The sequence below is a fragment of the Lynx canadensis genome, chromosome B3, assembly GCF_007474595.2.
Source record: "Lynx canadensis isolate LIC74 chromosome B3, mLynCan4.pri.v2, whole genome shotgun sequence".
NCBI lineage: Eukaryota > Metazoa > Chordata > Mammalia > Carnivora > Felidae > Lynx > Lynx canadensis.
The window spans coordinates 135962560-135980563 of NC_044308.2; the positions used below are offsets into that span (position 1 = coordinate 135962560).

General features: G+C 41.7%; 1 protein-coding gene across 6 annotated transcripts in view; it reads left to right on the forward strand.

Annotated features, from left to right (window-relative positions):
- Positions 1 to 17773, forward strand: part of UNC79 (unc-79 homolog, NALCN channel complex subunit) — a 267414-nt gene extending 249641 nt beyond the window's left edge. For all 6 annotated transcript variants that reach the window (XM_030319845.1, XM_032593446.1, XM_032593447.1 and 3 more), the window contains 2 exons: positions 14716 to 14757; positions 17203 to 17773. In XM_030319845.1, the coding sequence (XP_030175705.1) occupies positions 14716 to 14757; positions 17203 to 17403 (243 nt within the window). In that variant the 3' untranslated portion in view covers positions 17404 to 17773. The remainder of the gene's footprint in view (positions 1 to 14715; positions 14758 to 17202) is intronic.
- The last annotated feature ends 231 nt before the right edge of the window (positions 17774 to 18004 follow it).

Consider the following 18004-nt stretch of genomic DNA (forward strand, 5'->3'; position numbering starts at 1 on the left):
TCATTTGAGTATTCTTTTTTATGGATTGATTTTTGAATGTTAAACAAATCTTGTATTTCTGGGACAAGCCATATGTGGTTGTGATGTGTATTATCCTTTTTATATCTTGCTGAATTCTATTTGCTAACATTTTAAAATAATTTTTGCATTGATGTTCATGAGGGATGTTGGATTGTAATTTTCTTTTCTTGTAATAACTATTTTTGGTTTTGGTATCAGGGTAATGATGGCCTCATATAATGATTTGGGTAGTATTCTTTCCTCTTCTGTTTTTTTTTTTTTTTCTTTAATAATTTATTGTCAAGCTAGCTAACATACAGTGTAGTCTTGGCTTCAGGAGTAGATTCCCGTAATTCATTACTAACATACAACACCCAGTACTTATCCCAATAAGTGCCCTCCTCAATGCCCATCATCCATTTTCCCACCCCCCCCACCCCGCAACCTCCACCACCGCCATTAACCCTAAGTTTGTTCTCTGTATTTAAGAGTCTCTTCTGGTTTGCCTCCCTCTCTATTTGTAGCTTATTTTTCCTTTCCTTCCCCGATGGTCTTCTGTTAAGTTTCTCAAATTCCACATGTGAAGGAAAACATGTGATATCTGTCTTTCTCTGACTGACTTACTTAACTTAGCATAATACCCTCAACTTCCATCCACATTGTTGCAAATGTCAAGCTTTCATTCTTTTTCATCACCGAGTAGTATTCCATTGTGTATATATACCACACCTTCTTTATCCATTCATCAGTTGATGGACATTTGGGCTCTTTCCATACTTTGGCTATTGTTGATAGCACTGCTATAAACATTGGGGCACATGTCCCCTACGAATCAGCACTCCTATATCTTTGGATAAATTCCTAGTAGTGCTATTGCTGGGTCATAGGGTAATTCTATTTTTAATTTTTTGAGGAACCTCTACACTGTTTTCCAGAATGGCTGCACCAGTTTGCACTCCCACCAACAGTGCAAAAGAGTTACCCTTTCTCCATAGCCTCGCCAACATCTGTTGTTTCCTAGGTTGTTAATTTTAGCCACTCTGACAGGTATGAGGTGGTATCTCATTGTGGTTTTGATTTGTATTTCCCTGATGATGAGTAGTGTTGAGCATCTTTTCGTGTGTCTGTTTGCCGTCTGGATGTCTTCTTTGGAAAAGTGTCTATTCATGTCTTCTACCCATTTCTTCACTGGATTATTTGTTTTTTTGGGTGTTGAGTTTGGTAAATTTTTTATAGATTTTTGATACTAATCCTTTATCCAATGTGTCATTTGCACATATCTTCCCCCATTCTGTCGGTTGCCTTTTAATTTTGTTGACTGTTTCCTTTGCTGTGCAGAGCTTTTTATCTTGATGAGGTCCCAATAGTTCAATTTTGCTTTTATTTCCCTTGCCTTTGGAGACATGTCAAATAAGAAGTTGCTATGGCTGAGGTCAAAGAGGTTGTTGCCTGTTTTCTCTTCTAGGATTTTGATGGTTTCCTGTCTCACATTTAGGTATTTCATCCATTTTGAATTTATTTTTGTGTATGGTGTAAGAAAGTGGTCCAGTTTCATTCTTCTGCGTGTTGCTGTCCAGTTCTCCCAACACTGTTTGCTAAAGAGACTGTCTTTTTTCCATTGGATACTGTTTCCTGCTTTGTCAAAGATTAGTTTTCCATACGTTTGTGGGTCCATTTCTGGGTTCTCTATTCTATTGCATTGGTCTATGTGTCTGTTTTTGTGCCAATATCATACTGTCTTGATGATTACATTGTAATACAGGCTAAAGTCTGGGATTGTGATGCCTCCAGTTTTGGTTTACTTTTTCAACATTACTTTGGCTTTTCAGGGTCCTTTGTGGTTCCATAAAAATTTTAGGATTGTTTGTTCTAGCTCTGTAAAGAATGCTGGTGCAATTTTGATTGGGATTGCATTGGATATGTACATTGCTTTGGGTAATTTGTTTTTCCAATCCATGAGCATGAAATATTTTTCCATTTCTTTGTGTCTTCGTTAATTGCTTTCATAAGCTTTCTGTAATTTTCAACATACAGATCTTTTACCTCTTTGTTTAGGTTTATTCCTAGGTATTTTATGGTTCTTGGTGCAATTGTAAATGAGACTGGTTCCTTGGTATCTCTTTCTGTTCCTTCATTATGGGTGTATATCACGCAACCAATTTCTGTACATCGATTTTATATCCTGTGACTTTGCTGAATTCATGTATCAGTTCTAGCAGTTTTTTGGTGGAGTCATTCAGGTTTCCCATGTAGAGTATCATGTCATTTGTGAAAAGTGAAAGGTTGAATTCTTTGCCAATTTGGATGCCTTTCATTTCATTTTGTTGTCTGATTACTAAGGCTAGGACTTCCAACACTATGTTAAACAACAGTGGTGAGAGTGGACGTCCCTGTTGTGTTTCTGATCTCAGGGGGAAAGCCCTCAGTTTTTTCCCATTGAGGATGATATTAGCTGTGGGCCTTTCATATCTGGCTTTTATGACGTTAAGGTATGTTCTTTCTATTCTGACTTTCTTGAGGGTTTATATTAAGACACGATGCTGTATTTTGTCAAATGCTTTTTCTGCATCTATTGACAGAATCATATGGTTCTTATCCTTTCTCCTATTAATGTGATGTATCATGTTGATTGATTTGCAAATATTGAACCAGCCCTGCAGCTCAGGCATGAATCCCACTTGATCACGGTGAAAAATTCCTTTAATATACTGTTTAATTCGATTTGCTAGTATCTTGTTGAGAATTTTTGCACCCATTTTTCATCAGGGGTATTGGCCTGTAACTCTCCTTTTTAGTGGGGTCTCTGGTTTGGAAATCAAGATAATGTTGGCTTCATAGGATGCATCTGGAAGCTTTCCTTCTGTTTCTATTATTTGGAACAGCTTGAGAAGAATAGGTATTAACTTGCTTTAAATGTGTGGTAGAATTCCTCTGGGAAGCCTCTGGCCCAGGACTCTTATTTCTTGGGAGATTTTTGATAACTGATTCAATTTCTTTGATGGGTATGGGTCTGTTCAAATTTTCTATTTCTTCCCTTTTGAGTTTTGGTAGTGTGTGAGTATCTAGGGATTTGTCCATTTCTTCCAAATTGTCCAGTTTGTTGGTATATAATTTTTCGTAGTATTCTCTAATAATTGTTCGTATTGCTGTGGTGTTGGTTGTGATCTCTCCTCTTTCATTCATGATTTTATCTATTTGGGTCTTCTCTCTTTTCTTTTTGAGAAGTCTCCTTAGGGGATTATCAATTTTTCTTATTCTTTCAAAAAATTAGCTCTTAGATTCATTGATCTGTTCTACTGGTTGCTTTTTATTTTATTCTATACTGTTTATTTGTGCTCTAATCTTTATTATTTCTCTTCTTCTTCTGGCTTTGGGCTTTCTTTGCTGCTGTCTTTCTAGTTCCTTTAGGTGTGAGGTTAGGTTCTGTATTTGGGACCTTTCTTGCTTCTTGAGATAGGTCTGGATTGCAGTGTCTTTTCCTCTTAGGACTGCCTTTGCTGCATCCCAAAGGGTTTGGACTGCCGTGTTTTCATTTTCATTTGTTTGCGTATATTTTAAATTTCTTCTTTAATTTCCTGGTTGATCCATTCATTCTTTAGTAGGATATTCTTTAACCTTCATGTATTTGGGGGCTTTCCAAATTTTTTCTTGGGGTTGATTTCAAGTTTCATAGTGTTGTGATCTGAAAATATGTATGGTATGATCTCAGTCCTTTTGTATTTGTTGAGGGATGTTTTGTGAACCAGTATGTGATCTATTTTGGAGAATGTTCCATGTGCCCTCAAGAAGAATGTGTATTCTTTTGGATGAAAAGTTCTGAATATATCTGTTAAGTCCATCTCGTCCAATATGTCATTCAGAGCTGTTGTTTCCGTATTGATTTTCTGCCTAGATGATCTGTCCATTGTTGTAAGTGGAATATTAAAGTCACCTACAATCATGGTATTATTATCTCTACATTTATTTATGTTTGTGATTGATTTATATACTTGGTTGCTTCACGTTGGGGTCATAAACATTTACAATTGTTAGCTCTTCTTGATGGATAGACCTGTTAATTATGACACAGTGCCCTTCTTCATCTCTTGTTATAGTCTTTGTTTTAAAATCTAGTTTGTCTGATATAAGTATGGCTGTACTGTCTTTTGACATCCAGTAGCATGATAGATGGTTCTCCATCCCCTTGCTTTCAATCTGCAGGTGTCTTCGGGTCTAAAATTAGTCTCTTGTAGGCAGCGTATAGATGAATCTTGTTATTTTATCCGTTCTGATATGCTATGTCTTTTGATTGAGGCAGTTAGTCCATTTACATTCAGAGTGATTATTGAAAGGTAAGGATTTAGTGTCATTGCGTTATCTGTAGGTTTTGTGTTTATGGTGATGTCTTTGGTCTTTGTAGTCTTTGCTGCTTTCCACTCACAGAGTCCCCCTTAGGATCTCCTGCAGGGCTGGTTTGGTGGTCATGAACTCCTTTAGTTTTTGTTCGTCTGGGAAACTCTTTATCTCTCTTTCTATTCTGCATGACAGCCTTGCTGGATAAAGGATTCTTGGCTACATATTTTTCCTGTTCAGCACTTTGAATATTTTCTGCCACTCCTTTCTGGCCTGCCAAGTTTCAATAGACAGGTCTGCTACTACCCTTATGTGTCTACCCTTGTAGGTTAAGACCCGTTTGTCCCTAGCTGCTTTCAGAATTCTCTTTATCTTTGTATTTTTCCAGTTTCACTATGATATGTAATGGTGTTGACCTGTTTTGAAAGGAGTTCTCTGTGCCCCCCTGGACTTGGATGTTTGTTTCCTTCCCCAGATTAGGGAAGTTCTCAACTATAATTTGTTCAAATAAACCTTTTCCCCCTTTCTCTCTCTTCCTCTTCTTCTGGAACTCCTATGATACAGATAATATTATTTCATTTCATTGAATCACTTAGTCTTTAATTATCCCTTCATGGTCTAGTAATTTCTGTTCCCTCTTTTTTTCAGCTTCATCATTTTTCATAATTTTATTTTCTATTTCACCTATTCTCTCCTCTGTTTCTTCCATCCTTGCTGTCACTGCATCTAGTTTATTTTCCATCTCATTTACAAAATTTCTTAATTCATCGTGACTACTTCTTATGTCCTTGATCTATGCACCAATATACATTCTCTGCTGTCTTCTATGCTTTATTCAAGCCCAGCTATTAGTCTTATGACTATTTTTCTAAATTGTTGTTCAGATATATTGTTTGTATCTGTTTTGGGCGATTCTCTGGCTGTCATTTCTTCCTGGAATTTCTTTCGAGGAGAATTCTTCCACTTCATCATTTTGGCTAGGCTTCTGTCATTTACATGATATAATAGCTTGTTTTATGTCCTGCACCTGCAAGTACCACTATCTTAAGAAGGGGTTCACACTGTCCAGGGCCAGGCACTTCAGTAAGTGTTTTTGGAGTGTGTTGCATGCACTCTGTTGTCTTTGGCTGCTCTCTTCCACTGCTTGTAGTGGTGGATTGTTTGGATCTTCCACCAAGTGTGCTTTGATTTGTTCATTGAAGTATCCCTGGAAAAAAGGAAAGCAAAGTGGTGGTGGGCGGGGGGGAGCCTTATCCCATACAAGAAGAGAAATGAAAGGGGGATGGGGTGGAAATATAGGCAGAGAATCAGAGAAACTATAAGACTTAATCCAGAGAGAGGGAGAGGAAAACAAAGAGGAAGGAGATACAGAAAAGGTGTAAAAAGAATAAGCATTCCTCATTAAAAAAACAACAGAAAGAAAGGAAGAAAGAAAGAAAGGAAGCAAGAAAGACAAAAGAAAGAAAAAAAATAAGAATTGACCAAAAATCAAATCAGAAACTATGAGCTTGATTCCAAAGGAAAGAAAAAAGAAAAGAGGAGGGTAGAAAGAAAAAAAAGGGAAAAGAGAAGAGAAGGAAAGAAAAGAGGGGAAAAAATAATTAAAAAAAAATTTTTTTTAAATAGACTAACATTCAAAACTACAGGACAGTTGTCTGTTGGTGCCTGGGATGGGTGGCTGTGATGGTCTAGAGGAGAGGCCGTCTGGTTAGGTCAGTGTCAATCTCACTCTGGTAGATAAATAGTTACCAGGCATGGAGAGGCGGGGTTTGGTGTAAGCGGGTCCCACCTCCACTGGGGGCCACTGTGCTGTTCCCTGAAGCCCCACCATGTTGATTATGGGGAGAAAAATCTCCCGAATATCTCCTCCCCAGACCAGGTGTCTCAAACCACCCTGTTCAGGCAGCGCTCACAGAGTAGCTCAGGCAGCTGGTGTGTCCTCCTAGGCACTTGGCTGGGATTCAAAACCTGATGTCTTAAAGGACCCCACACCCCGTGGACCTAGTTCTGGGGTAGCTCCATGCTGTGCAGCCAACAAAGGGCCTCTGGCTGTTGCCTGCAGGGTCTTTTGTCATTGGGGGTCACTACACTCTCTTCCCACAGTAATCGAGGGAGGGGACTGCTCTCTCAGTCACAGCGTGCCCCCCGAGATCGCTCCGGTACCCTCCCCGCCAGGCGAATGCACACAGCAACACTCTAGTCCTGGGAAAGTCACGCACCCCTGAAAACTCCAGTCTTTAGCTCTTAAGCCTGTTTGCAAAGTAGAAACTGGCTCTCTCCCTATTCTTCGTTCCTTAGTCCATGGTCCAGAGAGGTTTTTCTCTTGTCCAAACACCAAACCACACTTCCACAGCCACTCTTTACCTCCTTTTGTCTCTCCATAGAAGGGGATCCCCCTCTTTGTACCTATGACACCGTTTTCTCTCTTCCAATTCGTGAATAGGCACCTCTGTCCCACCAAGCTTTGTCCACCTGTAGAGATTTCTCTGTCACTCCACAGCCTGTATTCTTGGGTATTCCAAGTGTCTGACTTCAGTACAGCTGTGTTTGAGGGACAAGGGAAATTCTGGTCCCCCTACTTTTCTGCCATCTTAACTCCTGGCTCTCCTCTGTTTATTGGAAAAGTTTTTGTAGATTTATTATTATTTTTCACTTAAATATTTGATAGAATTCACCATGGGAACTGCCTGGTCTTGAAATTTTCTTTGCAGAAGAGTTTTAAATTATGGATTCAATTTTTTTCAATAGATAGTGCTATTTAAGTTTCCTGTTTATTCTTGAGTCATCTTTGGTGTAATGTCAAAGAATTTGTCCATTTCATCAAAGTAGCCAGTTTTATTGGCATGAAATTGTTTATAATATACTTTTAATATCTGTAGGATCAGTAGTTATGCTACCTCTTTAATTCCTGACACTGGGGATTTGTGACTTCTTTTCTTTTCTTTTTTCTTGTCAGTCTGTATAGAGACATATCAATTTTAGTGAGCTTTTGACTAACAAACTACAGTAACCAGGCTTTTGGGTTGTTTTCATTGATTTTTCTCTTTGTTTTTTTATTTATTATTTTCTTTCTTCTATTTATTCATTTCTATTTATTTATTCATTTCTATTTATTATTTTCTTTCTTCTGATTACTTTAGATTTAATTCACTCTTGTCTATTATAAACAATATCTTTTTTGTCTTTTATAAATTTCTTTGTAAGCACTGGTTTAGCGGTATCCCACCATTCGATATTCTGTGTTCTCATTTACATTCAGTTCAAATTTTAAAAATTTTTGATGTTTATTTATTTATTTATTTAAAAAAATTTTTTTTTCAACGTTTTTTTATTTATTTTTGGGACAGAGAGAGACAGAGCATGAACGGGGGAGGGGCAGAGAGAGAGGGAGACACAGAATCGGAAACAGGCTCCAGGCTCCGAGCCATCAGCCCAGAGCCTGACGCGGGGCTTGAACTCATGGACCGCGAGATCGTGACCTGGCTGAAGTCGGACACTTAACCGACTGCGCCACCCAGGCGCCCCGATGTTTATTTATTTTTGAGAGAGGGACAGAGACAGAGACAGAGCACAAGCGAGGGGAGGGTCAGAGAGAGGGAGACAAAAAATTCAAAGCAGGCTCCAGGCTCTGAGCTGTCAGCACAGAGCCCGATGTGGGGCTCGAACTCACTAACGGCAAGGTCATAACCTGAGCCAAAGTTGAATGCTTCACCAACTGGGCCACCCAGGTGCCCACGGATTTTTAATTCCATTTGTGTTCAGAGAACATACTGTATATAATTCCAGTCATCTTAAACTTACTGAGACTTGTTTATGTCCCAGAATATAGTTGTTCTTGGTAAATGCTCAGTGTCCCTAGAAAAGAATATGTCCTCTGCTGTTGTCAGGTAGTTTCCTATGCCAGTTGGTTCAAGCTTATTGATAGTGTTGTTCAAGTCTTCCATATGTCTACTTATTCTATCAACTGTTGACAAAGTGGTATTGATATATCTCTGTAATTATGGATTTCTTTGTCTTTTCAGGTTTATCAATTTTGCTTCATGTGTAGTGAATCTCTGTTATTAAGTGCATAAATATTTAGGATTATTATGTCTTCTTAATGAAATGAATTTTGAAATGGCTGTCTTAATCTTCATTGATATTCTTTGCCGTGAACCATACTTTGATATTAATAAAGGTAGTCCAGTTTTCTTTTGGCTGGTGTTAGGATGGTATATCTTTTTCCATTCTTTTACTTTTTACCCTATTTGTGTCTTTACATTTTTCAAGTATATTTCTTATAGGCAGCATGTAGCTGGGTTTTGTTTTTTTTAAAAATCCAATCTGACAATCCCTTCCTTTTAATTAGGAGTCTTTAAACCATCTTCATTTAATGTGTTTTGTGCCATTTGGGGGCCTAAATCTATCACCTTGCCATTTGTTTTCTGTAATTCCCATCTGTTCTTTGTTTCTTGTTCCTTTTTTTTTTTCTTTTGCCTTCTTTTGGATTGAATTTATAATGATTAAACTCTGACTATAATTTCCTCTTCTTTTTCTAGTTTCTTAAGATCGAAGCTAAGATTGTTATTTTGAGAAACCTCTGTTGTATCATCAATATTTAATGCACTGAATTTCTTCCTTTAGCTGCATTCTTCCAAATTTTTATATGTTCTCATTTCCATTCCGTTCAAAATACTTTCTCATTTCCCTTTTGATTTCTTCTTTTTTGACAAGCCATTTAGAAGTAGAAGTGTGTTTTTTAGTTATCTTATTAGCTACCTGTCTTAGGGTTTTTTTTTTTTTTTTTGGTTGATTTAGAGTTTATAGTATCCATTTTTGACTTACCACCTTCAAGTAATATTATACCACTTTGTGTATGTTATAAACATGTGTAGAAGTAAACCAAACCATACATTGTTATTATTTGTTCTTTAAACAATTATCTCTTAAAGAGACTTAAACTTTTTTTCGATATTAACTTATATTTGCTATTATTGCCATATTTATATTTGCCATTTCCAGTGTTTTTCATTCCTTTTATGGATCTAAACTTCTATCTTTTTTCTGCTCAAAGGACTTCCTTTATTCTTTCTTTAATTTTTTTTTTTGATGTTTTATTTGTTTTTGAGAGAGTGCGAGCAGGGGAAGGGCAGAGAGGGAGGAGAATAGAGGATCTGAAGCAGGCTCTGAGCCAACAGCAGTGAGCCTGATGCAGGGCTTGAACTCATGAACTGTGAGATCACGATCTGAGCTAAAGTCAGATGCTCAACCGACTGAGCCACCCAGGCGTCCCTCCTTTACTATTTCTTACACAGGTCTGAAGCGCCTGGGTGGTTCAGTTGGTTGAGCGTCTGACTTCGGCTCAGGTCATGATCTCATGGCTCGTTAGTTCAAGCCCCACGTTAGGCTCTGTGCTGGCAGCTCAGAGCCTGGAGCCTGCTTCGGATTCTGTGTCTCCCTCTCTCTCTGCCCCTAACCCACTTGCATTCTGTCTCTGTCTCTCTCAAAAATAAATAAACATTAAAAAAAAAAAAAGCCTATTTCTTACACAGGTCTGCTGGTGACTGATTGCTTCAGCTTTTGTGTATGAGAATGTTTTTATTTTGCCTTCATTTTTGGAAGATATTTTCACTGGGTAGTGAATTTTAGGTTCAAAGGTTTGTTTGTTTTCAGTGATGTAAAGATGTTTCTCCTCCAGTCTTCTTGCTTCCATTGTTTCCAACAAGAAATCTGTATTATTCTAATCTTTTTTTCTCCTGTATGTAATATATGGTTTTGTTGTTGTTGTTGAAAATCTTCTAAGATTTTCTCTCTACCATTATTGTTAAGCAATTTGATGGTGAAACACCTTAGTGTAGTTTTCTTCGTGTTTCTTGTGCTTGGGTTTGTTGAACTTCTTGCATCTGTGGATTTATAGTTTTCTTTATATTTGGAAAAGTATCAGCTATTGTTTCTTCAAATATTTCCTTCTGTGCCTCTACTTGACACACTCAATATTTCCTCTAGTTTCTTGACCCTATTGAATATAGTTATAATAACTGTTCTAATGTCCTTCTCTATTAATTCTGTTACCTGTATCATTTGGGGTCTTTTCCAATTGATTGATTTTTATTCTCATTATAGGTCACCTTTTCCTGCTTCTTTGTATGCTTGGTCATTTTTTATTACATTCTTGACATTTTGAATTTGACTTTCTTGAGTGCTGGATATTTTTGTATCCCTATAAATATTTTTGAGCTGTATTCTGTGTTATAGTTAAATTATTTAGAAATAGTTATTTTCCTTTTGAAACTTGCTTGTAAGCCTTGCCAGGTGATCAGAGCTGCATTTTGTCTAGAGCTAATGTTTCTTCACTATTAAGGGACTAACCTTGTAAGTATTCTACCTGATGTTCTATTAAATGTAAGAATTTTCTACTGTCACCAGCTTGTGGGAACGCAAACTGTTGCTGGTGCCATGTGATCACCTCTCTAATCTCCTGGGGTTGTTTTTCTTCAGCCTCAGGTAGTTTTTCTTACATGTGTGCACTGGTCAGTATTTAGCTGAAGTCTCAAGGGGGACCCTTTATGCATCTTCAGAGTTCTCTCTCGTGCTCTCTTTCTGTGAAGCTCTCTCCTCTGCAGTATTCTGCCTGACAGACTACATACCTTGACCTCCCTGGACTCACAGCTCCATCTCAACTCAGGAAGATAGTTAGGCTCTTCCCAGGTCCCTCCTCCTGTGCTACTGCCGGCAAGCTTTCTAGCAGTTAGCTAAGATATTGTAGGGCTTACCTTGTTTCCTCTCCCTCGGGGATCACTGTGCTGCATTGCTGATGCCCAGTGTCTGAAAGTCATTGTTTCATATACTCCATCTGGAATTTTACTCGTTTTAGGCAAGAGGGTAAAATCTGGTCTTTGTTAGTCCATCTTTGCTGAAAGAGAAAGTTTTACAACTAATTTTAGTTTTGAGGGCTAGAACAAACATGGAGTGAAATGAATACAGTCTAACTGAGCAGAAAGTCTTCATTTATCCTGTAGCATAAACCGAGATAAAAGGAAATGTATCACTTTTATTTTGGTGGAAAGCAACCTATTTTTTTTTTTATTGTCCTTCCATTTTCTGGATATTGTTTCTGCAGAGGAAAAAAAAAATCCAACCAACTTTATTATGACATTACACAACCCAGAATAAATTACATCTAATTCCTACTGACAGCTTTGTGGGAGCCACTAGGAAAAGAGAACTGAAATGAGTGTTATTCAGTAAGTCAAATTAGCATTCCTGAAATAGGATGACTGCTGGCTTATATAATGCTATCAATAATAATGAGATTTAACTTGAAGACTTCAGTCATGTGATTCTTAAGTCACAAACCTGAAGGGCCTTTGCAGATATATTTTAGAATGATATGGTCACGTGTTTTGTAAATGGGCTAATAGCAAAAACCCTTCTAAACCCAACCTCACTATTCCCCTTGATTGCCTCATACAGGCCATTAGCCCCAAGAAGAGCACTGGGAGAGGTGTCCACCCAGGGTCAGAGTACTCAGTGTCTCCTGGCTTCTACCCTCCTTGGTCCCTCAGGATCTTAGCAGGAGGTTAGTTTGGGTATTTCCTAAATATCAAGAGGCATGTAGGCTTGCTCCATATTAAATAGGTCAAAAGTCAATGCAAGTTTGTAGACATTAGGACCCTTAGAGCTTGTTTTTTGCTGTACAGACATTGGAGAGGAAGTGGTTAGACTAGTTTATTTTTTCCCAGTCAGAATGTTTACATGAGCCAATCCTGCTAATGGCCAGAGAGCATAGCCTTATCTGTCTCTGACGTTTGTAATCCCACAAGTTTTTTATAAGGGTTGGTGGTTGGAGGAGGCAGAAAGAAAATGTCATTTTCTGATATTTTGAGTTTTTGTCCAATTATATCATCTGGTACATATCATACCACATTCCTAAACACAATATTTATGCTAGAGACGGAGTATTACATGGCTGCAACATGAGCCATGTGCTTAGGGGCGAACATCAGTGGAAGTCAAATTAGCAAATTGTGTATCTCAACAAAATGCTCGAAGCAGAACTGCAACCAGATTGAGCCTTGGGAACAAAAGCATAGAGAGAAATGTAATTTGTCACTTCACCAAGTTTGTGTGTGTGTGTGTGTGTGTGTTGATGAATCACATGAGCCTTGTGGCCCGTGGCCATGAGTAGTAAACAGACAGGTCATTATCCTGCATCCCAGCAGTCCTCCCACTAATTCTTTCATTTTGTTCATGGCACAGCTCTCTTCCCATTTGCCCACACTTTGAAACCTCACCTTCGGGGCACCTGGGTGGCTCAATCGGTTGAACATCTGACTTCGGCTCAGCTCATGATCTCACAGTTTGAGCCCCGCGTCGGGCTCTGTGCTGACAGCTCAGGGCCTGGAGCCTGCTTCGGATTCTGTCTCCCTCTCTCTCTGCCCCTTCCCCGCTCGTGCTCTTTCTCTCTCTCTCTCTCTCTCTCTCTCTCTCTCTCTCTCTCTCTGTCAAAAATAAATAAACATTAAAAAAATATATAAAAAAAAGAAACCTCACCTTCTGCTCTGACCTTTTCCTCGCTCCAAAGAGCAGACCTGTCCTCAGACCCTCTCAGGTTGTGTCTGCAGGCAGCCACCCTTTTCCCTCCTGGAAGCCACGCCTGGTCTTACCTGGACCATCGAGGCAGCCTCCACCTGGCCTCCATGGTCCATCCTCTTCCTCATCCTAGTCTGCAGATTGCTGCCACTGTGACTTTTCTGGAACACAGCTCCACTCATGGTGAATGGTGAAGAGGGCTTCCCTCTTCAAAGTTATATTGGATTTGGAAACAAATCCAAATCCCTTGATGTGGCCTCCCAAGGCATCATGGGTGGATGATGAGGGGCCTCACCTCTGCTTTTCTAAACATGTTTCTCGTGACCCCCCCCTCCTGAGAACCTCACGCTTCAGCATCAACTGAATCCCTAACACCTCCTCACCCTTGGCACACTCCCAACTGTGGGCTGTGCTTCCTGGAGTGTGCCCTGGAATTCGTTTGCTAGGACTGCTGTGAGAGCACCACAGAATAGGCAGCTGAAACATGGAAACTTCTTATCCCACAGTCTGGAAGCCAGAAGTCCGAGGTCAGGGGGCAGCAGGGTTGTTCCTTCTGAGGGCTGTGAGGGAGAATCTGCTCTATCCTGACCCCCTAGCTTCGGGAGGTTGGTTGGCAGTCTTTGGCTTTCTTTGGCTTGTGTCCAAATCTTCCCCTTTTTATAAGAGCATCAGTCATACTGGTAGGGGCCCACCCTACCATAGAAGGACCTCACCTTAACTCAATTACATCTGCATTGACCCCTCTTCCAAATAAATTCCCATTCTGAAGCAGTGTGGGTAGGGACCATGAGGGGGCACAATTCAACCCATGACACTGTACTTCTCTGCTGAATTTGGAGTAGAGAGGGTTGGAAGGAACAGAGTGAAGTGATATGATGCATATTTAGTACAGTAAAGATCTGAGCAATGCTGTAATAAGGAACCTAGCATCTCCAAACTTACTATACCAGTGCTCCCTCCCCCATTTAAACCCACCAAACTAGAGTCCTGTGGGACACACTTTGGGAAACACTGTCTTCTGTCCCTAACTTGTGGATTTACGAGGCAGCCTTATATTCCGGAGGGCTGAAACGTGGCTGAGAGACCAAAGCAGGGAGAGGGGAGCTGCTCCTGGAGGCCCTTGGGTCAGACACCATGTGGCTTCCTAGGAAAGGCACAGCAGAGGGGCTCAGGGTGGGCCAGAGAGGCAGCAGAAGGGCGGGGCTCCCTAGATGCCTGCAGTTTGAGCGGCTCGCCCTCTGTTGGAGCAGGGACCCCGCTGCTCGCCTGCATGTGACCTGTGCCGTCCAAACCTCTGGCCCAAGTCACTCTTGCTGTGTTCCCACCTTCCAAATCACAGCCAGGCTACTTTGGGGCTTAATTTTTTTTTCCATCACTGAAGCATTTCAACCAATTCCCAGCGATATTTTCTTAACGACTCTGGGCAAATAGAGTCGCCATCCTACTCGGAGACTCGTCTCAGAGATCCCGTGGAGGAAATTCTGTTTCAAGAAAGTGAGGATTTAATTAAATAAATACACATTTAATTTCCCATGTGTGGTCGCTTTCAAGAGACAATCAGTCATTTACTCTAAAGTGTGTGTTTCAGGCACTCGTGGGGCACTTATTAACCTCCAAATGCCACCAGCTCAGCAGGGTCTGGCCTCAGAAAGATGTTTTCCTGTTAATGGATAACTCCGCAGCAGGGTCCCACCCTTTTGTGATGTCAAAGGGGTTCTGTGCGCTCTGCTCTCCTGTGCAGTAATGGAAGCGAATGGGGGTGGGGATGGAGACCACTAGCTAATAACAAGGCCTCTGTGTTTCTCCACACAGCTGATACCTATGTGGTTGCCGATGATCCAGTCAAATACCAAGGTAAGTCATCCCTGGTGGACTGGAAGCCCAGTCCCCTCCAGAGAAGGGTCATGACATTACCAGGGCTCACTGATGCTCCGCTTACCACGGAGCAAGGTGAATTCACCCTGCTCTCGGCCGCCCAGTGCTGATAAAGTGGGAGACTGTGGGCCGGGTAAGGGCCGTGCAGGCCGAGGTGATAGCAGGGGCCACGCGCGTCCTGTTCGCTCTCTATGAGGATGTGGGTGGAGGGGGGATCCCAGAGTCCGGACGAGGCTCAGTTCCTGAGCAGAACACAGGCCTACCCTACCTTCAGAGGACACACATGGGATCTGGGCCCACGCGTGTTCATTGCTATCTCCTGGCCACTAAAATGGACTTTTTGTGGGGCGCCTGGCTGACTCAGACAGACAATAGAGCGTATGACCCTTGATCTCGGGGTTGTGACTTCAAGCCCCACGTGGGGTGTAGAGATTACTTAAATGAACTGTAAAAAATAAAATGGACTTATGGGGCACCTGGGTGGCTTAGTCAGTTAAGTGTCTGACTTTGGCTCAGGTCATCATCTCACAGTTTGTGAGTTTGAGCCCCATGTCAGCTGTGCTGACAGCTCAGAGCCTGGAGCCTGTTCGGATTCTGTGTCTGTCTCCCTCTCTCACTGCCCCTCTCCTGCTCGCTCATGCTCTCTCTCTCTCTCTTTCAAAAATAAACATTAAAAAGGTTGTTTGTTTTTTTTTAATAAAATGGGCTTTAAAAAAAAATGCTTATTTATTCTTGAGAGAGTGCAAGTTGGGGGGGGCAGTGGTACTGAGAGAGGAGGACAGAAGATGCGATGTGGGCTCTGCACTGACAGCGGAGAGCCCCATGCGAGACTTGAACTCACAAACTGTGAGATCATGACCTGAGTCGAAATCAGACGTTCAACCAGCCGAGCCACGCAAGTGCCCCTAAAATGGACTTTTTGTGACAAGAAGAATTCTATTAAGGAAGGATAACATTGAATGAATGATGGACTTGAGCTAGAAGGGCAAGGATCTGGCCCCATCCCTTGTTTTACATATGAGGAAACATAGGACCAGAAAGAAGGGTAACTGGGGGGGGGGGTGCAGTCAGGAAGGGAAAGACCCTGTCCCAGTGACTTTTCCGCTGCCAGACCCCGCCTCGAGTGACACACTGTCATCACTTGGGCAAAACCTACTCCATGACTAGTAAAGTTACTTGGCATTATGATGGCAGAGCTTAGCCACCTGCTCCACCCAAACCTGGGCTCCGTCTACGGCGTGAGGATTATAGGGCAAGCAGGGGGCAGAAGATGGAAACCTTCTGCCTGAATTTCTTCTCAGAGTTGGGGAGGGATGTTGGCTGAAATAAGGGGGGGGTGACCTCAAGGTACCCAGACACGGAGAGAGAAATGCAGCCATCTGCAGTGACTGCAGGCGTGGTCTTGTTCGTGGTGTTGGTGCAGTTTGTGGCCACAGGTGGGGGCCCCGACACCGCCGAAGACCTATCTCCCGCTAGCTTTTACTATGAAAACAGTCACTTGTACTTCCTCCTTGAGGCATTGGATTGCCCCTGCCCCTGCTTTGTGGAACTCTGAGGAGGCCCAGAGAGCTTTGGACCTAGCTTCTCTGTGTGCGCTAACACGAAAACAGAGAGACTGTAACCATGATTAAAATGTAATGAGCACATTGGGGCGCCTGGGTGGCGCAGTCGGTTGAGCGTCCGACTTCAGCCAGGTCACGATCTCGCGGTCAGTGACGTCGAGCCCCGCGTCGGGCTCTGGGCTGATGGCTCAGAGCCTGGAGCCTGTTTCCGATTCTGTGTCTCCCTCTCTCTCTGCCCCTCCCCCGTTCATGCTCTGTCTCTCTCTGTCCCAAAAATAAATAAACGTTGGAAAAAAAAACATATTTAAAAAAAAAATGTAATGAGCACATATTACGCGCCAACTTCCGTTCTAAACCCTCCGTTAACTCATTTATCCTTAAAAAACAAACAAACAAACCCACGAGGTGTTACTATCCCCAGTTTGTCCATGAGAAAATCCAAACGCAGCCCGGAAAACCTTGTTCCCAGGGTTGTCCACAAAGGAGCTAGGATTTGAACCCAGGGAGCTGGCTGCAGAGCCCAGGCCCTTCGCCGCTGTCCCAGGCCCTCGTGGTGAATAAGCGCCCAGGGGTCAAGAATACGTGTCAGCTGTCGGTGCCCGTTGCAATGGATGAGTCAAGCTGGGATTGGCATTACTGGGATGGATCTGGGCCAGAGTGACTTTAGAATCATGCTGCCTGCCCACATCCCCTGCCCCGCACGCTGCCAAGTTGAGAGCTGGCCTTCCTGTTCAGGCCAGACAGCACTTGAACCACGTAGGAGTTCTGCCTGCAGAAGATGCCCAAGCCGGCGCTCCCTGGGTTGACCGTGCCCACTTGGAGGAAAGAAACTAAACTTAGATGTCTTGCCCTTTCTTAACAGCACTTATCCGCCGGACTCCAGCTTCGCCTCCAGGCCATTCAGAACCACGTGAACCACCACAGCTTACGGACGCTGCCGGGCTCCGCCCAGAGCAGTGCCGGCCTGGTGGCCCTTCGCAAGTGGCTGCAGTGCACCCAGTTCAAAATGGCCCAGGTGGAGATCCAGTCCTCGGAAGCAGCCTCTCAATTTTATCCTCTATGAGCGGACTCCTCGGCTCTCAGTGTCAACACTCTGGTTTAGCAATAATGGGTTTCAAAACAAAACAATTTGATCCAAGCAGGTTGGGGAACATACTGGTACTGTCCATTCTCTTTCTAGTCTAGTAAAAGACGTGCAAAGGCCAGAGAGGGCCAACAATGAAGCTTTCTTGCTACACATATTTCTGATGACTCCTTGGGCTATCTGATTAAGTGTTTCCTTACATTATTTTTTAAAAAACCAAATCATTTTTCTTTAACTAACTTCTATTTTTTTTAAGAAAAAAAAATAGACTGGTGGGTACTCACAGAAAAGTTGTATAAGTCCCCCTGTTGCTATTTTTGATGATAGAGAATAAATAGGGTTTTTGAAACCTTTGTAGTGTTTTTTCTTAAAATCCACTCTTGGCAATGCAATAAAAAACCCGTCACCACAAGCCAGTGACACTTGACTGAAGCTTTTTGTCATTATCCTGGGAAAAGTGGCAGCTTGCAAGGACCATTACAAAGTGCACTTAGAAATTAGGTGGTTAACCTGTGCCAATTGTTTTTTTCTTTGTTTTATAATCTCATTTTCCAAAACTGTCCAGTAAGTTTTATTATTT